Genomic DNA, 25,029 nt, shown 5'->3' with positions numbered 1-25,029 from the left:
GTTATTAGTGTTTTGTTATTTTTAATTATTTTTCTCAATTTTTGTGACTTTAATTGCATATTTCCTATCATAAAATACTAAAAAAAAAATAGTCCTTTCTTCATTTGTGCATTTTAAGAATTAACTAGCTGTTCAGTTGGTGAATTAATCTAGTTAATTGATCATTAGAATAAGTTATTTAATTAATTTATTTGTGTAAAATTAGTTTAATAAGTAGGATTAAGGAAGAAATTTGGCCAAATTTGAAAGAAAAAGTGTCCAAGAGTGCAAGATAAAGGGCTGCCATTGAAAGGGTTTGAAACTACGTAGTTTTGCCTCAAAACTACGTCGTTTCACTAAATGAAACAAGATCAAATCATACCCATCCATTCCATCTTGATCCAATGGATCTCATTCACTCTTGGCTTAGGTATTTAAAGCGTCAAAAATCTGAAAATTGTCCTCATTTTCACCCATAATTCTTTTTTCCTTCTTCTCTCTTCTCTCTCTCTTCACTCTCTCTACGTCGCCCCAGCTCCGCCCACCGCCGTCGGCCGGAAATCGCCGCCGCCGGCGGACCACCTCCAAACACCTCCAAATTCACACCATGTAATCTCCACAACTTCCTCTTTCCATATCTCCAAACCAAATCCTTCAAAAATCCTCAAACTCCTTGAATCTTAGATCTAGGAAACTTTCCCGTCACTTTTTAACCCAAATTCTTGAAGCTCCAACCACTACCGCACCACAATACCTACATCAATGGATAGAGCTCCCCAAGACCTAGCTATTGATGCCAATTTTACCCTGAAAATCCGGCGACCAAAATCCGGCCAAATTCCGGCGACCTCCCTGAACACCCTCTTTGGGCATACCACCATTTTTTCAGCCACTTGAATTATAAAATGGTAAAAATCCTATTCTTTTGTGGCTGTTTTTTCTATTTTATTTTTTCAGATTTTATTTTTGTCTATTATTAATTATAGTTTTTGAAGTTTGAAATGTTAAATTTTCTATTTTTTGCACATGTTGAAGTAGTAAAATAGTTTTGTGTTGATAAAAGTGAGGTAGTGAAAAATACTTAAGAGTATATGGTACTTGTTTGGTTGTTTATTTACTGCTTCAAGACTCTTTAAGTACAACACTTAAAAGTCAAATTGTTTGGTAAGAAAATGTAGATCTTTGGACAGTGTTTGAATAAAAGTCTGTCTTTGAATAGTGGAGAGCAGATTTTGTTTGAAATACTTGACAAGATTTGAACCAGAAAGTCTGGCATTTTGAATTTAAGAGCAGAATTTGTAGAAAAATCTGTCAAAAAGATTGATTTTTTAATTTTTTTTGAAATAGCTGATTGTTTTGATATATAGGAGGACACTCCATCTTACTGAGAGAGCTCTACACACAAAAAAGAGAAAAAAAATCAGTAGCTATAATATCCCTTAACAGCTTTTGTGAGTTGATTCTTAAGTGAAAAACTTATTTAAGGAAAATAGAGTAGTCTTGAAAGATTTTTCTGGAGTTACATAATTGTACTGTTTTGCTGGGGTATTTCTAGTTTATTTTCTTGGGTTTGAATCTGCCCGTTGTCGCTGTCTTTTGCTGTTGTTGCTGCCCGTTTAATTGTTCTACTGTTGATTTTGGAAAGAGCTGACTCTGCGGTATTTGTTCTTCTTTCTGCTGTCCAGGTAATTTTCGGACCATGTAAACTCATAAAATCGAGTTGGAATGAAAGATAATGACGCTGAGAAATATTAGTAGCTTTATCCTTCTATTGTAATTCATTTTTATATGCTCTTGAATGTTTGATAATGTTATAACGATATGTTAGTTAATTAAATTGTGTTAAGCATCTTTAATTATTTTTATTTTTGCAAAGCATTAGATATAATTCCACTGGCATTTGGTTGTCTGAAAGGAGCATATATATTAAAATTTGAACCCTTGTAGCCATGTTTGTCCCTTTGTTGTCACCAAGCTAAGTTTTTATTATTATTATTATTATTATTATTATTATTATTATTATTATTATTATTATTATTATTATTATTATTATTATTATTATTATTATTATTATTATTATATTTTAGAGTCCCAATAATCTTTTTTTATCTCTTAAAAAATACTTATTTAGTAAGGTAGTTAAGTTGTAGATTAGAAAGACAATCTGTAAACTTATTTTTATAAATAGTTGGCTACGGATTGCAAATAGCAAGATATGGCCAAATCTGTAACATAGCTTTAAAAGGCCATATCTGCAGATTTAAAGTCCAAAAGCATATGGGCTTTTGGATTTTGTCTTGGACATGAGCCCATTTGACTCCATCAACCCAATAGTGGGCTGCCTCATTCAATGTCAAGACAAGCCCACATCTTACTAGTTTTAAGCAATGTCAATTGATAATTTTCTCTCATTACTCTCATCTTTTAAATTAGTACTCATAACAATAATTTTCTCTCATTAGTTAAGTTGTAGATTATTATTCAAATCTTTTCTTTAATTTGTTTTTAAAATAAATAAAAACGGACATAAGAAAAGCATAAAAATTAAATAAATCACAGTTTATCCAAGTTTAATTCAAGCCAAATGTAGTCAATAAAGCGACCGTGCTAGAACCACGGGACTCAGGGAATGACTTACACCTTCTCCCCGGTCAACAGAATTCCTTACCCGGACTTTGTTTTCGCATACCAATAATAATAGAGTCAAACCTTCCTTTGAATAAGGATTCGAATAAATGATGACTTGGAACACCGAAAAAATCAATTCTAAGTGGCGACTCTGAACAATAAAATAATCCCTATTCAAATTTTGTCACTTTAATTAGAAAAACTCTTTGGCCCATACACATATTATTATTATTTTGAGGGGTAGAAAAGGAGGTGTGACAGATGAGTTCATTATCCATTGAATTTCGAATCCTAACTTGCTAGCCCTTGAATCTAGAAGGCGGATTCAAAATTTAAAGTATATTGATTTTTTACAGTGATTTCACGTCAATATACAATAATAGCTAGGTTCACAATTAAATACTTATAAATTCCATAGGTTGCACCATTGATCCGCCACTGCCTCCTTCCCCCCAACTACCGATAGGAGAAGGTTTGGACGTATAGCAAGATTAAATAAGAGGTATTGCATACATGAATGATATATTAAATGAAAGGTTGGAAACAAAGCTGGAGATGAGCGCTAGCCAAAACGAAATGGACATATGAGCGATCTATTACGAGAGCTCGACCGATCAGACGGGAAGAAGAGAAAGAAAGGTCAATCTCCGAAAGGCCTTTACAGAGCTAAGCTTTAGGGGGAGGGGGGGGGGGGAGGGAATACTTTGTGTGGTCTTGCACATGGAAAAGTCAAGTATTCTACACAGGCTTGATTTATAGGAAAAGGAACCTCAGCGATCCAGAGATCGCGGAGTCCGCGCCCGTACCGAAAGTGAAGAAGCTTTCCTCTCCTTTCAGTCGAGCATGCCCACCCTTTAGCATTTCCCTTCACGAAGTGGGAGTAGGAGAAAGGAAAACGCATTCGATCAATTACCACGTCGTGTCGTAAGACAAAAAGTCACCCACAGGAGCTTAAAACCAATATCTTCGGGAAAGGCTTCTACTCTACGAACCAAGTCTCTCTAACGAGGCACCAGCCTCCCCCAGGAAAAAATAAAAAGGAAAAGAAAGGCATATTCCGAAAAACTCTTGATAGATCAATATCAATATTCTCTTTTTCACTATTATCCTACTAAGTCCTTCCTGTCAAATTGATCAATCCCTTTCATCTATTGGAGACTGATAGGCGTCCTTTGGATGATTCTCAAATCTGGCGAATTAATAGCTTAGTACATGCTTAACTAATTAAGTTGGTTAATTGAAGCGCATACAAGTTGGCTGGGACGCTATCGCTATTAAAAAAATTTAAATTGATGTATTGATCTTGTTTTACGTACTTACAGTATTTAACTAAAAATATCTAAAAACATATATTTTTATGGACAAGATGACCAATAAAGGGTACGTACTTAATAAAAGATGTTTACGAAGATGACCTTGTTGACCATTTCTTTTCAATATAAATTAATAGTTGAGATAACGGAGAGACTAAAAATTCAAAGGAGGTATCAAGGTTACCTTTTGAATTTTAGTTAATGTTTTACATGACCACCAAAAGTTGTGCTAGGCCGGTAATTAATGCTCTTTCATTCTTAATCAGAAATTTAATTATTCGAGCCAGAATGAGGTCATCTTTAATAGGGAACGATTTATTCCAAAGGGTGGGGGACCAAAAAATCTGCATGGCAAATACATCTCGAAATATATGTTTACATATGAAAAAAATCGAAATATACATATAATAAAATATCAAAACTATATTGTAAACTCATATATTTTGGATTCACCCATAATAATACTGTAATTCTAATATTTTGTGAGATAAACCTTTTATCATTTCGTACAATAATTACATCTTGCTTTATTTTGTCGTTTATAGAGATACCAAAAGTTGTTGCTTTCTACTATAAGAACCCAAGTTGGATAATATATCCAACCAAAAAACATTATTGTCCATCCAATCATCTTTCTCTTGGCCTTACATCCTATTTTCCTTAACCCTACCTTGTACTACAACATATCATCATATAAACCAACTAACTAAATAGTTGTTGATATACAACTCTCTTCCCTCCTCCCCTTTCAACAACCAAAAGAAGAAGAACCCCCCCCCCCCCCACACTCCCCCCCATTGTGGATTTTGAGTCTTTGGTGTTGATATATTTCTAAAAACACGCGTTTTTCTGAGGAACAAAACTGGAGACGAGGCGTTTTGTCCGATGAAAATGGGGAGAAAATGTTCACATTGTGGTAACACTGGTCATAATTCAAGAACTTGTAGCACATTGAAATGTGCTAATACTGGTAGTTTTATTGGTGGATTAAAGCTTTTTGGAGTGCAACTTGATATCCCTAATAATGCTTCATCATCTTCTTCTTCTTCTATTCACTTGAAGAAAAGTTTTAGTTTGGATTGTTTATCTCCTTCTGTTAATGAAAGTTGTGAAAAGAGTACTTCAATTAATAATGGTTATCTCTCTGATGGTCTTGTAGTTCGTGTTGAGAAAAGAAAGAAAGGTATGTAATACTTTCATACTTGTAATTTTATTTGCCTTTGGTTCAAAATTAAGGTCATATCCAAAATATTTTCTTTTTTTTTTGGGGGGGGGGGGGGGTGTTGGGTGTTGGGTGTGTGTGGGAGGGGAGGGGCATGTATGGCCAAAGGTTATTGAATTTTTGGCTTCATCACTTGGGGGTGAGTGACCGAGAATCATCAGCTTTCACTCGTATTTCTCCTATTTGCGTAGTGTCACAAAGACATGCATTTTTTATGAACCGTGAGAATTTTTCATAAATTGACTAGTTTTAGGTTTGCTGTCAATCTATCACGACCCACCTTTTTTATATTTGGATTGACAATGTGAGCAAATTCACATTGGCATTACCTTCGGGAAATCTAGGAGGACGAGATCTATTTATAACTTAAATGGAACGGCATGATAGTGATGATTCATATAGTGATAATGTGATTATTGATACTCATTTATATTGGATAAACAGGAGCGCCATGGACAGAGGAGGAACACAGAAAATTCTTAATTGGACTAGAAAAGCTAGGAAAAGGAGATTGGAGAGGAATTTCAAGAAACTTTGTGACAACAAGGACACCAACTCAAGTTGCAAGTCATGCTCAAAAGTATTTTCTAAGACATTCAAGTCTCAACAAAAAGAAACGACGTTCCAGCCTATTTGACATGGTAAATATTTTTGCTTTAATGACACCAACTATTTTTATCCATAATTTCAAAAATTATGTATGATATTCTCAAGAAATATTTAAGCTATGTTATTTGAAGCTTTCAAAAATTACCGCCATACTTGTGTATGATATTCTCAAGAAATAATGCATTTGAAGCATCTAACATGAGTGCGACCCCATCTTTGGAGGATCCGAGCAACATAACATTTAAGTTACATGCAGTGATAATTATTTTTTCTTTATAGAATTAGTGCAGTTTAACTTGTCATAATTGTTTAGTTACCAAATTTACGAGTTTATTAGCAAATGTTTATTATAGAGACTTACTTGTAATTGACTTATAGGTGACATGATCATGCAAATAATTCTTTTTATACCATAGTGCAAGATGACCTTATAGAGATTTTTGCATAATATTGGCTTAGGATAAGTTTAAGTGAAGTAATATGGTCTGTGAGAATTCATATAATGCACCGACCATAATTTATTTCGGATTATATTGAGATGTAATTATTATTTGTCAGTACAAGAATTAACTCTTATTTATAAACATGATAGGCAAGGAGCAACAACAACAAGATGCATGTTGATGCCATAACCATGAAGTTCAAGCGTGCAGATAATTTTGGTAATTGTCTTGACACAAAAATCGTACCAAAAAAAGATTATCAAGAAATTAGAGCATCATTATTAGACTTAAATTCATTTGGAGAAGATATGCCAATTGGCAAAGATAATCAAAGGAGTGAATATCCTCAACAACCTGAAGAGATTTATTCAGTGCCAAATAAGTCAATTTCTTCATTTGGAGCTCTTGATTTGGAGCTAAGTCTCTCAGCTCCAAGAAATATTGGACCAATTACAGTTACCTAATTACTTGTACTCCTAATTATTTCCTCTATTTAAAAGTAAAATTAATTATTAAGTGATTAGTACAATGGATGTATTCTTACCCTTTTTTTCCCTAGGTAAATAATGTATGAATTTTCAGGATCATGGTATTACTAGTATAGGTTACACCTCTAATTCTCCATCTCTAGCTTCAATTATTTTTGCTAATTTTCAAGAACAAAGTATTTTTGTAGATTTGATACAATCACCTCTACGTACATTTGGTCTTTAATTAGTTTTATAACTAAAACTTATCAAGAAATAGAAAAATACAAAGAGTAAAGAGAGACCAATACCTCTAAAAATCAAAGTTGAGGAAAGAGGGAATATTCTCAATTCCTTTTACATTTTGAATATATTAAATTTGCAAAAATAGACATGCGAAATTTTCAACTAGCAAGAAATATTGGCTTTCTAGCTAGTATTAATATCGATTATGTAACAGCCCATCCCGCTAGTGATATTGTCCGCTCCGGGCCTAGGCCCTCACGAATTTAAAACGCGTCAATAGGTTCTAAGGCTTGTTAACTTATATACCAAGCATGCCTCTTGTGTTTTGCCGATGTGTGATACTGTCTAAAGTCTGGGGTGTTACATACACCCCCTCTTATGGATTCAGCGTCCTCGCTGAGGTTTTCCCCCACCGTATGGGATTCGTCTAGACTCAGCACTGAGGTTTGCCCTGCCTAACCGGGATTTGCCTAAACTCAATTGAACTCTGACCCACCATCGGCAAGGCTGACACAAGAGTGACTCTGATACCATCTGTAACAGCTTATCCCGCTAGCGGATAATATCACTAGCGGGATGGGCTGTTACACATTATCAAGGCATGATTTTTATGTATTTAATTAGTTCAACTTTTAGTACTAGGTAATAACGAGATGAAAACTCTTCTAAATAATGGAATTCCACTAGACAAATGAGACAAATTAATCTTGCTTATCATCTTAAAGAGCACTTTATTTCCACAATAAAAGAGTTGTCAATTCAAACAATTTAATACAGATTGGGGGAAAGGGTCAAAATAATTGTATTTTGGCTGGCCTTTCTACTGTCCCTAAAATTTTCTCCCAGATAAAAAAAAAAAAACTCTTTTTCTACCAAATTTCTCGTCAGAAATTTTGGGTTTTTTCTTCCTTGCGAGTTTTTGAAGCTCATTTTCTTGTTAAAAGGGTGGAAAGATCAGATCTTGGGTTGGGGGAATTAAGAATCTTGATTTTGTTTTGAGATTTATAAAGGCATTGCAAACGGAAAGCTCATTTCCTGCTTTCTGTCCAAAGGTATCCTTTTCTTTTCATTTTGGGGGTTAAGTTCTTGCTTTCTGTAAAAAGACTTCATTTTTATCTGTTAAGGAGTAAGACACAACAATTCCTCTGCCAACATTCCACTGATTGATAGTTGATTGCTGAATCTGCGGCTGCTTCGCTGGGTTGTCTTTGTTCATATTGCAAGTGGTGCATCTGTTTCAATTGAAAAAGAGCAATCGTTTTGCTCTGCTTCTTTGCTTACCAGTGGTAGCGGTGATAACTCCTTCTGGTTTTTGGGTCGTGGTATTTTCTGTGTTTTCAGGAATTCTCGGAGTATTGGAGACAAGTTGGGCGCACGAGCACTGACAAAGGAGAGCAACCTGGGCGAGTGTCAGCAAGGGTGGTAGGAAGTGGGCGGGAGCGTACAAATACATCGAGCACAGCAAATCAGCCACAAGTTTTGTTATCGGGAGTTGGTACCTCCTGTTTTACTGTTTCCTTTTTGGTGTTAGCTAAATTATTGTTACTTTACTTCGCAATAGTTAAACCTTTAAACTAGGATACTAGTTACCACGTGTTTTCTTCTAGTTTGATTTGTGTACGTTGTGCACTAGCGAGTCTTCTCTAGATTGTTGTAGGTGTAGTGGCTGCAGTCTGGGATGATAGAATAAGGGCATGTCCTCGGGTGGGGCAGAGTGTGGGGTGGGGTTCAGGGGGTGGGTCAGGTAGCAGGGGAGGTAAAGGGGGAAAGGGAGCCTATAGGTTGAGAATCGGGTCATGGAACATAGGTTCACTAACGAGTAAATCCATAGAGTTAGCAAAAATCCTGCAGAAGAGGAAGATTAATATAGCGTGTGTCCAGGAGACTAGGTGGGTCGGATTGAGGGCGAAAAACGTGGATGGGTATAAGTTGTGGTACTCTGGTGTCCTGAGGGGTAAGAATGGAGTGGGTATCCTGGTAGATAGCCATCTTAGGGAGTCCGTGGTAGAGGTCAGGCGGGTGAATGATAGGCTAATGACTATTAAGTTGGTGGTGGGTGAGGGTACTTTAAATGTCGTTAGCGCGTACGCACCACAAGCAGGCTTGGATGAGGATATTAAAAGGCAATTTTGGGAGGGGTTGGATGAGACTGTTCGTAGTATACCGCCTTCTGAGAGGTTGTTCATAGGAGGAGATTTCAATGGTCATATTGGGTTATTTGCAGGTGGGTACACTGAGGTGCATGGCAGATTTGGTTTCGGAGAGCGGAACGGAGGGGGCATTGCGCTGTTGGACTTTGCCAAGGCTTTCGATCTAGTCATTGCAAACTCGAGTTTTACGAAGCGGGATGAACATTTGGTTACTTACCAAAGTTCGGTGGAGAAGACTCAGATTGACTATCTACTCCTCAGGAGATGCGACAGAAGGTTGTGCGAGGACAGCAAGGTTATCTCATGTGAGACCCTCTCAACGCATCATAGGCTTTTGGTGATGGACATTTGTATTAGGATAAGGAGGAAGAAGAGGTCAGTACAAGGACGCCCCAGGATTAGGTGGGGCGCCTTAACTAAGGATAAAGATAAAGAGTTGGAAGGAAGGTTATCGGCAATGGGAGCTTGGAGAAGTAGTGGGGACGCGAACACAATGTGGTCGACGACGGCGGACTGTATAAGAAAGGCGGCAAGAGAGGTGTTAGAGATATCTACGGGTCACTATGGTGGACACAAAGGAGATTGGTGGTGGAATGCAGTTGTACAAGGTAAAGTGGAAGCAAAGAAGGCGGCTTATCTAATGTTAGTAGGGAGCACTGACGAGGAGGAGAAGAGAGAGAACAGTCAAAGGTATAAGGTATCTAGGAAGGAGGCGAAGATGGCAGTGACGGAGGCTAAGACGACATCTTTTGCTCGTCTGTATGAGGAGCTAAGGAACAAAGGTGGGGAGAAGAAGTTATTCCGACTCGCTAAGGAGAGAGAGAGGACAACTCGGGATCTGGACCAAGTGAGGTGCATAAAAGATGATGACGGCAAAGTTTTGATGGGAGATGACCAGATTAAGAGGAGGTGGCAGACCTACTTTCATAAACTTCTAAGTGAAGAAGGGGATCAGGATATTATACTTGGGGAATTAAGGAATGCCGACAGTACCCATGAATTAAGTAATTGTAGGGACATTGAGATCGATGAAGTCATGGAGGCAATGCGGAAGATGAGAAGGGGCAGAGCTACCGGGCCAGGCGAAATTCCGGTTGAACTGTGGATGTGTGTGGGTAGAGCAGGCTTGGAATGGCTTACTGCATTGTTTAGTGTTATATTCAAGACTAATAGAATGCCTGAAGAGTGGAGGTGGAGTACAATGATCCCGTTGTATAAGAACAAAGGTGATGTCCAGAGCTGTAACAACTATAAGGGCATCAAATTACTAAGTCATACCATGAAAGTTTGGGAGAGAGTGGTAGAAATGAGAGTGCGAAGGACGATGTCTATTTCAGACAACCAGTTTGGGTTCATGCCGGGACGATCTACTACAGAAGCTATCCACCTTATTAGGAGGATGGTGGAACAGTACAGAGATAAGAAGAAGGATCTCCACATGGTGTTTATTGATCTGGAGAAAGCGTACGATAAGGTTCCTAGGAAGGTTTTATGGAGCTGCTTAGAGGATAAAGAGGTCCCGAGTAACTATATTAGGGCGATTAAAGACATGTATGATGGATCTAAGACTCGGGTTAGGACAGTAGGAGGCGACTCTGAACACTTTCTAGTTATTACGGGGTTGCACCAAGGGTCTGCGCTCAGCCCATTCCTATTTGCCCTGGTGATGGATGCGCTGACTCATCATATTCAAGGGGAGGTTCCATGGTGCATGCTATTTGCTGATGACATTATTCTAATTGACGAGACAAGAGGCGGCGTCAACGAGAGGCTAGAGATTTGGAGACATGCTCTTGAGTCTAAAGGTTTCAAGTTGAGTAGGACGAAGACGGAATACCTCGAGTGCAAATTTGGAGTTGAGCCGACGGAAGCGGGAGTTGAAGTGAGGCTTGACTCTCAAGTCATTCCCAAGAAAGGTAGTTTCAAGTAACTTGGATCGGTTATTCAGGGGATCGGGGAGATTGACGAGGATGTCACACACCGTATAGGGGTGGGGTGGATGAAGTGGAGGTTAGCGTCGGGAGTCTGTGTGACAAGAAAGTGCCACCGTTACTAAAAGGTAAGTTTTATAGAGCAGTGGTTAGGCCTGCCATGTTGTATGGAACTGAATGTTGGCCGGTAAAGAACTCACACACCCAGAAGATGAAAGTAGCAGAGATGAGGATGTTGAGGTGGATGTGCGGGCATACAAGGATGGATAAGATTAGGAATGAAGATATTCGAGAGAAGGTGAGTGTGGCCCCCATGGAGGACAAGATGCGGGAAGTAAGACTCAGATGGTTCGGGCACATTCAGAGGAGGAGCACTGATGCACCGGTGAGGAGGTGTGAGCGACTGGCTGTAGTGGGCACGCGGAGAGGTAGAGGGAGACCTAAGACGTATTGGGGAGAGGTGATCAGACATGACATTGCGCGACTTAGGATTACTGAGGACATGACCCTTGATAGGGAATTATGGAGGTCGAGCATTAAGGTTGTAGGTTAGGGGAGAGTGTGAATATTTTTACAGCACAATAGAGGGAGACTATCTAGTTAGGAGTTAGACTAGGAATGCCATTGGTCGTCTATTGATGCAGGGCTTTACCTTCTAGTTGTACTATACCAGCCATCTATTTCGTATTTCGTATTTCGTATCCTGTATTTCATATTTCATATCTCTTATATATTGTTGTTATTTTTATTACGCATTTTTATGGTACTAATATATCATCTCCTATTGCTTTTTTGAGCCGAGGGTCTCCTGGAAACAGCCTCTCTACCCTTCGGGGTAGGGGTAAGGTCTGCGTACATATTACCCTCCCCAGACCCCACTTGTGGGATTATACTGGGTTGTTGTTGTTGTTGTAAAGGTTTCATTATCCCTTTAGGATTTTGATATCCGACACACCAAAATAAAAAGCCTATATCAATTATCTCTTAATAATTGAAAAATAATTGTTTCAAGTAATTCAAACATAACTAGATTTCTTTCTTCTTCTTCTTCTCATTCTTCTGGCTTTTTAATTTGTTTGTTTATTCCTTCAAAAATGTCGAAAGTTTGAAGAATGACACTTCTTTATTTTTGAAAGATCATACCATTATACTTTTATTTTATTTTATTTTTAATGATATTCTTTTATAGTTATAAAAAGGTCATGAAATAGGATCATAAATTCTGACGTTAATACAACAACTATAACAACAACAAAAACAAACCCAGTATAAATGTATAATCTCACAAGTGATGTTTGGAAAAGGTAGAGTGCAGAGGCGGATCCAGAATTGTAAGTTTATGGGTTCCTAAAGAAATCTCAAGTTAACATATAATATATAATAACTGGATTTGCGGACTGAGTTCCAAGCTAAATATTCTTATACGTTTAATGGATTTTTCAATATCAATACAGGATCTTGACAAAAGTTACTGCGTTCACGGGAACTGCTAGTTAATGTGCTGGATCCGCCCCCCGTACAGTGTACGTATACCTTACCTCTACCTTGTGAGGCTAGAGACAGAGGCAGATTTAAGATTTAAATTATATTGGTTCAATTTTTAATATTTTCAAAATTTAAACTCATTATATTTTTAAAGTTATAAATTCATATCTACTATTTTTATAGTTTTACTAAATGTTTACACATCAATTTATATTCCGCATAAAAAGTTATGGATTTAATTGAACCCGTCAAATGAATACTATATATGTCATTAGAGGTTATTTCCGATAGACCCTCGTATATTTACTTTGTTAAATATCGTACTTAATCAATAATGTCTTATAAAATAAAACGAATGGCCTATAAACATTTTGAAGCTTTACAGGAAGGAGATATTTTAGGTTAAAACAACATCTCTTACTTTTCAAGTCTGCTATTATATGATATGATATCTAAAAATAAGATATACTTGGATTTTATGGGGTCAACTTTTACCTACACAAAGGGTCCATACATCACCTTTACTCCAGATTTAATACGATAAAGCAATTGGAGAAAAAACAAAAAACCACATTCCTGAAACGTGTATAAATTGGAAACAATGAATAATTGTACCATATCTGCCTACAAAATACAGATAAAATAATTTGACATTACTTGATAAAGGCCAATGGACCACTATAATATTAATTTTACAAAATTATGGATCCTGTATCTTATGTTCAAGACTGGTTTGGACCTAAGTATTAACTAGTAGAAGGAATAATATATGAACCAGATTCAAAGACTTGTCGGTTGTTCAACCTATCTCATTGCTTGCAATTTGTTATTGCTTTTTTCCCTCTCTCTACACTTATTTTTCCTTTGCTTCTTAGAAATGTGTTTAAGTTAATTATATGTATGTGTAAAAAATAATTATCCAATCAGATCACTTAGAAAGTGATTATATATAACCCCATTTAATAAGTATTGATTGATATCATATATAAAAGGTTGTCGTTGTTAGATGTTTGTCCAGATTTTCTTATCATATTTGATTTTCCTATCTTTTGAATGAAAGGACAACATATTTACCATAATTGCGTTTTCCTTTTTATAAAAAGAAATTATAATTCTTCCATGTTTGACTAGTCCCTTTTCTTGCTGGAAAATGTTTGGAGTTCTATAAATTGAAGATTCGTCCGTTATATGTTTGTGTCTCTTTTTGTATATTTCTCTTTGTTGTTGGATTTATCGTTGCTCAAGGTTTGCTTTGCTAGCTTCCGCATGACACCTGATTTTTTTCGGTCCTAACAAAAGTGCTTCTCAAATGATTAACCAAATACAAACGGCTTCTTACATAAGTATATTTTAGGAAAATAATTTTTAAAATAAGCTGATTTTAAAAGAACGGTCAAATGGAGTACAAGTTTTTTCATGGTTTCTAGTATCTAATTCGAGCAGAATTAATCAGTAAAATCGTTGAAACATATAAAACACACACACATCTTTATATTTTTTGCATTTTCTTGTGTGGGTTGGGGTGGGGTGGGTGTGGGGGGGGGGGGCATATTTTAGCATTTGCAATAAATCTTGTGTCTGCTTAAATACCTGTCGTTTGTCATGAGGTCGTACATTCACTTTTTAGAGATAGTGACTTTGGAACCAACATGAATCACTGTGTTAAATACCTATTACTATCAATGAGTTGTCAAGAAATACAATGTGGGGTAGATATTTATATCGAGGTCCGATTAAATTTGAATTCTTGCGGCATTTAGGATATGAGTTTGAAACCTTTTATTAAGAATTAAGGAAATACACTTTGGTCCTTCTCGTCACCTTCGTATTAATAATGATATATATGTAAAGTTTAGACTACTAAAGAAAGAAAATACGATCGAATAGGAAATAGTCACAAAACCCTCAAGATATCTAAATTTACATTATACATATGTTTGCTTTAGAGGATAAAAAACTTTCCCCTTTTCCCTAGCTACCTCCAATTACACATTTGTGATGTCACTGATTTAAAGTTTAGGGCAGATAATATATATACATATACTGTTTACAGAAATATTTGCATGCATGTGAATATTCTTTCTTAAATCATACTCAATATCATGCACGGGGGATTTAGGGGCGGGAGGAGTTCGCCCTTCACTGGAAAATTATATTGTACCCATAAGACAAAAATTTATTTTGTATTTATATATATTATAATTTGAATTTCCTTGACACAACCCAACAACATAGCTCAGTAGTCAAGAGGGTATAAAACTTTTGTAAGGTTACTCGTTCCATTCCCACTGATCACTGCCTCTTTTAATTTTTTAACTTTTTTTTGAATCCCCTTAACGACAATCCTACCACCATGCACATTATAAATCTATCTATTCTAACCAGATGTTGTTTTCCATCATATTCAAAAAAAGAGAAGGACTAAATGCTTCTTTTGTTGCTAAAATGTTAAATATTTTGAAAAAAAGTTAAGTTTGTCAAAATGATTAATATTTCCACTATTTTTTCTTTGTATTTTTGTCAATCACTGTTCATTATCCAATAAATTTCGTCTTCAAACTCCATAATGTAACTATGTTGCTTGTTTTCGAATTGCTTGATTAGTCTCTTTCTTTATGCACTGACACCACAACTCCCCCTCCTTCCTCCCCCCTCCCCCCCCCTTTTTTTTTTTTAAATTGTAGTGTTCGGATCAGTGTGTGCATAAAAAGAAAATGAAAGAACTTATATCAGTTAATGAAAGAACCCAATATAAAAAAAATGCATGTTGGGTCTCTTTGCGATCTACTTACTTTATCTGAACCCTCTACCAACAAATGCGTAAATTGCACTAGTCATTGTGCGGTATACCCTCTGGCCCAATCAAGAGTTGCATATGGTCAGTCGTCAACTGCCACTGCTTCATCATTCAGACAAATACATGACTAATTCACGGGTGTATTTGTTATCTCTCACTAGCATGTATAAGTATCAGATAACTTTGTCCAACAAGACTCAAACAACACGACTTGCCCTAGCTGTTGCCCATCCTTTCCTCAATGAAAAAAAGTAAGTTCCTTAGGAATATGGTCTAATATATCATTCTGAGAAATAGATCTAGTAGCATGCTACAGACAAAACAAATTATTTTTTTCACTGGCTTTTCTTCTGTCTTCATCAATATATTCATAAGCCATTCTTTTTGTCACTTGTGATTTGGATTCATTTAATTAATAAAGCATAGGACCACAGAAGAGACTAGAAACTTTCTATTAGGTCCACCTTCCCCCACAATGAAAGGCATAGGGGTTAAGGATTTGGTCTTTGGGACTATACATTATGTGAGCAATAAAGGCACACATATTCAAAGCTCTAATTATGTTTAAGTTGTGAAGTTGGAAATAATTTCATTGGTCTTAACTTGGGACCTTAGGATACAATAATTTTAGTTTATCATGGACAGGTATACTATTACTGAGACAATAACTTTTATATGAAATGTTGATAAGGATCGAAAAAAGTAGTTAGAATAACATTTACGATTTACTTAAAGAGGTGAATATGGTTCCAATAGATATAAAGGTAGGTCCGATTACGCGTATTTCTAATGCTAAATGGAAGCAACACAGTTACTAGACAACTCTACGTAAGTTCAGTTACCGAATAACTCTATCCACCACGGCTTAGCAAAGAAGGAAAGATTACAAATGATATATATATCGCAGGGAAATTATTACAAATGGTATTGAAGAAAAAAAATGAACAAGCCAAACTCTATATATATGAGGGGAATAGAGTTAAAGTCGTCTAAAAAGTTACGGTTAAATATAAGAGGGGGTATAGAGTTAAAGTTGTCTAAAAAGTTAAGGTTAAAAATTAAAATCGTCTTCTAAGATGGTATAGATGATAATTAAAATCGTCTTCTTAGATGGTATAGATGATATGATTAAAATCGTCTTCTTAGATGGTATAGATGATATGATTGATGGTATGATAATATTAACCAATATCAAATGCAGTTGTTTTCTATATATATTTGAACAGATACTACTATTGTATTGTGTATATATATAAAATGTACGACCAAATCTACTATCGAATAAAATCCGGTTTCTATGTCTAATATGAATTCTTCCAAAATTTGAGTAAGGCTCCTAGCAAAGCTTTTTGAATTTGTATAGTTATTACGATTATTGGACATTAACAATAAAATTATTTTTTGCGATTAAACTCTTATGTTATGAAAATCCTACTCGGTACTCTCTCTCTCTCTCTCTCTCTCTCTCTCTCTTATTCTATAGACTTGTATAATTACCATATTATCTAAATTATGAAATGAGATTAAGGCTCCTAGCAAAGCTTTCTGGATTTGTATAGTTATTACGATTATTGGACATTAACAATAATTTTTTTTTGCGATTAAACTCTTATGTTGTGAAAATCCTACTCGGTACTCTCTCTCTTATTCTATAGACTTGTATAGTTACCATATTATCTAAATTGTGAACTGAGATTACCCCTTTACTACTTTTTTTTCTCTGTTCATCTCTTCTTCTCAATCTTTTAAAGATTTTAACACTTTCCTTAACTCTTATTTCTTTAACCTCACCCCGACCATGGTTAACCACTTATACCCTTCTTAATTGTCTTCGGGTTTTACTTAACCAGTTTCTCCTAGGAATTTACAGGTTAATCCATCATAATTGTTAAGAAATTGGGAAGCTAACCATATACTAAAAGTGATATCTAATAATCGATCATATGAACATGAAACATAAAACTATACAGAAGTGACAAAGAAGGTCTGCTGGATGATAGATGAACTATTAAGTGTTTGATTTTCATTGTGATTGGATGTGTAGCCCCGAGTTATGGGCGTGTGAAGAATCTTTTCATGTCCCCTAGTTGGAGTAAAGTAAATTTCATGTTGCGGTATGAGTTCAGACTCAGGAAGACTAAGCGATTGTGTAATGTGTATGACGGTGGACGGTATACAGAAATGTTATATTGAGGCGAAGCAGGCGGGTTATCTCCTGCGGAGTGTTCTGAAGTGGTGTGATCCTTATGTGTATGTTAGAAGATCTCATGTGTAAGTGAAAAGTACGTGTTGAAATTTGAAATTTCGGGTCGCTTAAGAGAGTGAGCTTAACTGTTGTGGGGATGAATACGAGATTTGCAGAAGGTTTATAGTACTGGATGATCTGTGTTTTCACAAGCTTACAAATGATTTGAGTTTAATCTCATTATGGTATTGTGGCATCAATAGAGTAAAAGTGTTATGAGTTATTGAGGGTATCTTGATCTATGGCTTCGAGCCAAGTAGGGGAGTCTACTGTGAGCAGTTGATTGCACGGTTAGGTGCTATGTTGGTTTCAGTTTGAGGCGTGCGAGTGAATTAGCTATGACTTGCGAAAATTGAGACCGAGAATGGATCGAGTAAAGGAAGATTTTGACAAAGGTTATACTATGCTTTATGGAGAAAGAAAATCACGGGATGTCTTGAGTTATCATTGGTAAAGGCTGCTCGGTGCATAGAGCAGGAGGTTGCTTGGTTGTATTGAGATAAGGCTACATCTTGCGGTGTCAGATTGCTAATGAGGTACGAGTGGTCTGTTCATTTGATCAGGCTAATTGCAGTTGGAATAGTGTGAATGACTCTCGAGAAAGGTTCTAATGTGTTCTACATGTAACAATTAGGTATCTCAAAGTAGTATATGTGGCTAGAAATCGAGTTTTCATTGGAAGGGTTCAAGACTTGTGGAACTTCTATGTAATTATGGGATTCTATGTATCAGTATCATGAAGGTAAAGGTAGCGGATTTAGATTCGCATAAAGTCTCTTCAGGATAAAGTATTTTGATCGTGGTGCTCGTGGGAATATCTGAGAAAGTATTCGGCAGCTTATGAGCCTTAGACGATGTGGCTTTACGCTTGGGTTCCGTGTGGTAAGTTTGGGTTGAAAGAATTGTAATGTTATAGCAAGAATGAGTATCGAGTTGAAGGTAAATCAGAAGGGAATTCATATAGCTGGGGTATCTTGGTAGTAGGCCGAGTTGGTATGGTGAGGATATGATTAACTCTTTGGATGCTTATGAGATATTGAGTTTCTACGGGTGTTTCGTGGGCAATTTCAGATAATTAGAGAAATGAGCTTCAGATGATTTGAGAAATGATCTGAAGATGATTAGGGAAATGATAATGCTAATTGAGGTGATTGACGAGGGTATATGTTCCCGTAAGAGGCAATGTAATTAAGTTGATGGTACTTCGGTAGTATTGCAACACTTTTCGTCAGATCGGCTGCTGATATTCGAATTTGCTTGGCAGCACAGAAAATCTTAGAGTATCTCTCATGTGATGATTGGGTACTAGAGGTGAGTTATATATGAGAGTGGCGGAATTGGGATCAAATATGGTAATTCGTGTTTTTTATGGACTTGGAGACTGGGAGTTCTCATATACAGGTTAGCTTGTGGTTGTGAATGGCAAGATGTGGGTAAGTTATTCAGATATTAGTATGTACTATGATTCCGTCATTAGTAGACCTATATAGATGTGTGTTCTGTATCACGACGGCTTGGTTGACTTCGAGTTGCCAATGGTGAGGTGTGTGTTTATTCGTCTGTTATTGAGATTATTAGTAATCTAGGGAGACCTATAAGTTACCTTTCTGTGTTGCGAGGCATTATGATTTGTTGGTTATAGGCACATATGGTGCAGTTCTATTAGGGTTTCATAGTGGAAGTCGAGCGGGAAGAGTAATTTGGTGTTGCTCGGTGAATGGCGTACTGGTTATGTCCTATCGGGTGTGCGTGGTATATGTTATTTGTTTCACCATGGGTGTAATGATTTCTTTGGTTCTAGACATCAAATTATGTGTGGCTTTCGATTTCAAGCATAATGACTTGAGGTGTTTCATGTGGAACAATGTTGGATAGGATCGCGCATCACAACGAAGTTATGTGGAGGTATGACCTTGCGGGTTAGATTCGTGTGTTATGTTCCTACAATGCGAGACGGGTTCTCAGCCTTGTATTGTGGCGGTACTGGTGAGCTTGAGGTACAACTCTTTCAATTGAGTCATTTTCATGATTTGAGTATGTTCGGACCATTGCTTATTGATGCGTGTATTATGCAAGTGGTGTTTTAGGCCTGTACGGATGTGTCATGTCACCAGAGTAGTGTGTTGGATTAGAGAAGATCGTTGGGATCTTTAATGAATACAAACAGATTCGATTTCAGCATGTCGGGAGGATAAATATTGAGGTTCGGCTTAAAAATTTGCTATGGTCCTTGCCAAAGGAGAAGTGGCCTTATGAGTGGTTGATCTGAGAAATGGTTATGGTTTATTGCGTGTTTCATTTATCATTGGCAGTATATGGAAGTGTTAGAATGAGACTTTAGTTGATAAGAGGTTTTCTGTCGGTATTCGGTTGTTATGTGCAGCTGCTGTGAATAGAAGTTATCGCTATGAGTGTTTGAGTTATGTGGTATATCATATAATTGCCCCTGAGGTTGCAGACATGGGCTATTACAGCTAGCTCGGGCCTATTCAGTGTATGAGTGTGAAGTTTTGATCGTATTGATGGTTTCAGAAGTGAAAATTGGTTCTATGATTCATGGGCTAGATTGGGTTGTGTAATTTCAGCTTCTATGTGTTATCACACCTATATGAGATAGGGTGATGTGGGATCACCCCCGGGTTATGTATGGTAAAGTTATTCAACTATTGGTTGGCTTTTAGAACAACTCTGAGTACGTTCGAGGATGAACGTGTATTTAAGTGGGGGAGGATGTAACGACCCGACTGGTCATTTTGAGCTTTTGTACTTTGATCGCCAGTTCTCGGTCATGACTTACCCCGTATGATGTATTATGACTGATGTAGATCGATGGTTTTGGTTTTCAGGAAAATCAGAAGGAATTTGAAAGAACAGTCTTAAATGAAAGCTTTGAATTTGAAAGGTTTGACCAAGAGTTGACTTGTTTGTATATGATCTCGGATCAGATTTTTTTATGATTTGGTTAGCTCCGTTAGGTAATTTATGACTTAGGAGCGCGATCGGAATGCATTTTGGAAGTTCGTGGAAGGATTTGGCTCGAATTGGCAAAGTTAGTATTTTGGCGAATTCCGGTTGATAGGTGAGATTTTGACCCGAGGGTCGGAATGGAATTCCGAGAGTTGCTGTAGTTTCGTTATGTCATTTGTGATATGTGTGCAGAATTTCAGGTTATTCAGACATCGTTTGGTCAGGTTTTTGATCGAAAGTGTATTTCGAAAGGTTTTGGAAACTTAGGCTTGAATTCGATGAGTTTTGGGTATTCTGATGTTTTTTGAGGTGTTTTGATGATTGGAACAGGTTTTAATGATGTTATGAATTATGTTGGCAAGTTTGGTCGGGGTCTCATGAGGCTAGGATAAGTTTTGTAAGAGTTTTTGGAAGATTTTTGCCATTTTGGGCATAAGCATGTAATGATCCAAAGGTCCATTTTTAGTTCTAGAGATCGAAATTTGATTTTGAGACTTCCAAAATTTCAATAATGAATTATAGGTGTGATTTGGAAAGTTTGGTCTAATTTCATCAAGTCGCGATTGGAGTTTTGACGCGAATCATGAGTTAATTGTTTAACGAGCGAAATGGATATCGCACTGAGCAAACGAGCTCCGAATTGAGTTTCGATTGAAGGACTATGTTCGTATCATTATTTGTGACTCATAGGAACAAGAATCATCGAATTCCGAGTTCGTATGATGGAGTTAGAGCCTTTTTAGTGAAATTAAACATTGCTGGTGCATCAGGATCTGGTGTGCACCTTTAGCGACCAGATTTGTCACTTTTAGCGACAAGAATGGCTCTTTTAGCGACTAGAATATGTTTATTAAAGCTGTTGCATTTTTCTACTCATTTTGACCTTTTTTTTTGGTGAAAGAACACGGCTTGGGGCGATTTTTGAGCAAGAAATCATGGGAAATCTTGAGGTAAGTCACTTGTGATCATTTCTACTCCATAATATTGAATTATCATCGAATAATCCGACTAGATTACATGTTTTTGAGGTGTAAATTGGGGATTTGGACCTAGGGATTTGAAAATAAGATTTGAAGATTTGGAGGCCGAATTGTTATCGGAATTTAGTAATTTTGGTATGGTTGGACTCGTGGTTGAATGGGTTGTCAGATTTTGTGAGTTTCATCGAATTCCGAAACGTGGGCCTAGGGGTCGGGTTTGAGCAATTTTAGGATTTTGATGTTAAATTGGATATTTTCGAGTGGGCTTCGCTCTCTTAGCATATTTTAATGATTATGTACTGATTGTGGCTAGATTTGGAGCATCCGGAGGTTGATTCGTGCGGGCGAGGCATCGCGGGCTAGATTTTGGACCGGATCGAGGTAAGTAATGATTGTAAATACTGTTTTGAGGGTTTGAAACCCCGGATTATACGTCGTTGTGTTACTTTGAGGTGACTTGCACGCTGGATGACGAGCGTGGGGTAGAGCACCGCTGGGGATTATGACCTAGTCCATCCCGAACGAATATTTTAATGCGTATTTGATAGTTAATTGTTTGACATTATTATATATTTGGGCTGTATGCCATGTTTGGGGCCTTGTGCCGACTTATTGAGACCCTTAGGGGCATTTTTACTATCTTTCCTCACTCTATTTGTTTGAAAGCATATTCTCAATCATGTTTTACCTGTTTATTGCTCAAATCTGGCTTTATCACTATATTCTTAACATGTGGAAATTGTTTTGGGCTGAGTTCCCTGTTTTACTGAGATAGACCGAGGGTCTGATTGTGAGATTGATGACTGAGATAGACTGAGAGTTTGATGGTGAGGTTAATGACTGAGAGAGGCCGAGGGCCTAGTTGTGAGGATTATATATCTATGGATCGGGCTGCACGCCGCAACAATGTATATATATATATATGTATGTATATGGATCGGGCTGCACGCCGCAGCGATACTTATATGGATCGGGTTGCGCGCCGCAGCAATATAGCGCTTGGGCTGTAGGAGCCCCTTCCGGAGTCTGCACACCCCCAGTGAGCGCAGTCGACTATTTATATGGATCGGGTTGTGCACCACAGCGATGCATGGATCGGGCTGTACGCCGCAGTGGTTACTTTGATTTCAGTTATTGTGAGAGATATACGGATCGGGCTGCACGCCGCAGCGGTTACTATATGGTACCAATTGAGCGTGAATGCTGAGTACGAGTACTGATTGGTAAAAGTTGAGTCACGAGTGACAGAGAGGCTATCCCGAGAGGCGATAGATATATACATGCATATGAGTGGTGTTTTGCCTGAGAGGCCTGTTTATGGACTAATTGATTTCACTCCTCTTAAAATGGGTTTCTATCGAATATGTTGATTTATTGACTGTTTTCACTCATCTTTATATTGAGCCTCTGTCGAAAAGTTGCACAAATATTTTAAAATAACTTTTATTTAAACTGGGGTTTATGAGATGTTCAGAAATTAATCACTGATTTAACATTGGTTATTTCCACTGAGATTTTCAAGTTATGAAGTGTTTGTGATTACTGTTTTGCCCAAGGGGCTGTTTTACGAACTATGCTTTGCCCGATGGGCCAATTATGACTTTAATCTCTATTATTATTTTAAATGGTATTGAACCCCTACTGAAACTGTTGGAAGGTATTTCAAAGATGATTTTTACTAAAAGCTGGATTTTAAAAGGGAAGATTGACTCGTATTATGATTTGAAAGCCTGTTGTGTTTATTGAACCCAGCGTAAATGTGGATTCATTGTTTCCTACTGCTTAGCCTTTATTTACTCTTATTACTTACTGGGTTGGAGTACTCACATTACTCCCTGCACCTCATGTACAGATTCAGGTATATCGGAACCCGGTAGCGGGTGTTGATAGCTCAGCCGCGGAGTCATCAGAGTTAGCAAGGTGGCTGCATGACGTTCGCAGCACCGCTTCCTTCCCCTCATTGTTGTTACTGTATTTAGTACATTTTTAGACTTTTGTTGTATTCAGGCCTTGATAGTTGCTCATGACTAGTGACACCCCGATGTCGGGATGGTATTTTATTCCGCACTGTTATTCTAGGATTTTATTATGAAACATTGTTTAATATAAAGACTTAAAAATGACTCTTAATGCTTAAAGGGTTAAGGTGAGTGTTGTGTCGGCTGACCTTGTCTTCAGGCGCCATCACGACTGGGCCGGTTTGGGGTCGTGACATTATAGCTAAATTTTTGAACAGATTTGAAAAATGGATTCCAAACTCTTCCGAAATCTATCTTGTCCAGCCTGGGTACTTCATTGGGCCCCATCTTCACATGGCTTGGTCGGAGATTCCTTCCGTGTTTGTAACTTTTTATTCCACTCAAAATTTTAACCTGTCTTTTAGCATAACTAACATTACTTCTTGTCGCATCTTCTCTACTTTATGTCACTTGTCACTTTTGTCTTTTAGCACAACTAGCATTTCTTCTTGTCACATCTTCTTTACCTTCTTGTTTTTCTTATTGGTACGCTAACGTTATTGCTCTGTATACCAGCTTTGTTACTTTTCCTTTGTCTTTGGTGCTCTTTAATTGCTGTTTAACTGAGACTTTGTTTTTATGTGTCTAAATTATGTATAACTATTGAATCAAAACTCATTTCTGACTCATCTTCATATGGATCTTGAGCATCTTGATAATTTAGGTTGTCTTCATAGTTATCATCTTCTCCTGAACTTTGGATCCTTTTTGGATTTGGACTTGGATTTGGATTTGGACTTGGACTTGGATTCTTAACCATGTGTTTGTCTTGTTCTTCCTTTTCTTGAAAAAAGTTTTCTAATGTCTGTTTGATTATATTTTCTATTTTTTTATTTTTTTTCCTTTTTGAAATTATACTCTTCTTTTTTAACACTTCTCCCTGTGTTAATGTTCTGGGTAGTCTTCTTCTCAATGGACCTTCATCTTCATTTTTTGGCAAAGTGACAGCCATAAACGGATTTGATGTGTCTTTACCGGTTACCGTTTGAACCGGACTAGCTGTATCATTATCCGATACAGTGGATCTTGCTACATTCATTGGGGAATCCACACCCTTCTCATCCATTTTTGTTTGAGATGGAGAACTCAGTTTTAGGCTGTTCATCTCTGTGTCTTGTTGAGAAATAACTTGAGTCTGGGATAATTCAAATCTCAACGCTTATACCCTGTGTTCTAATACCTTTACCTGCTCCATAAGCTTTGTCTTCTCATGTGCCAGGGTTTCATTTTCCTGGTTTATTCGTTTAAAGGCTTCTGTCATTGATGAGCAATGATCACAGAATATTATCTTGTCATTGTCTTTTCGGATGTTGTATTGCGGAGTTTTTTCTGGGTTTTGTCTGAGTGCTAGGGAGATATAGTAGTTTGGTCCTAGTATTCCTCTTGCATAATCTAATACTTCAGTAAAATCATTAAAACCTTTAAAAAGTGGTTTTTCTATATCTTTAATGGAATCTAGTACTTCTAACCATGTCTGAAAAATACCATTTATCTTACCATGTATAACCACATAATACTTAAATCTTTTGTCTTGGATTTTATCCGTAAA

The 25,029-nt window shown here is 37.0% G+C and overlaps 1 protein-coding gene across 1 annotated transcript; it reads left to right on the top strand.

Moving 5' to 3' along the window:
* Window positions 1-4,670: 4,670 nt before the first annotated feature.
* Window positions 4,671-6,810, top strand: LOC107775481 (transcription factor MYBS3-like). The gene is made up of 3 exons (XM_016595215.2): window positions 4,671-5,103; window positions 5,587-5,783; window positions 6,344-6,810. Exons 1-3 carry the CDS (start codon window positions 4,806-4,808, stop codon window positions 6,656-6,658), a joined length of 810 nt encoding a protein of 269 aa, XP_016450701.1. The 5' UTR covers window positions 4,671-4,805; the 3' UTR covers window positions 6,659-6,810.
* Window positions 6,811-25,029: the final 18,219 nt, after the last annotated feature.

The sequence above is a fragment of the Nicotiana tabacum genome, chromosome 8 (assembly GCF_000715075.1).
Source record: "Nicotiana tabacum cultivar K326 chromosome 8, ASM71507v2, whole genome shotgun sequence".
In the NCBI taxonomy this organism is placed as follows: domain Eukaryota; kingdom Viridiplantae; phylum Streptophyta; class Magnoliopsida; order Solanales; family Solanaceae; genus Nicotiana; species Nicotiana tabacum.
This window is presented reverse-complemented; position numbering and strand designations above follow the sequence as displayed.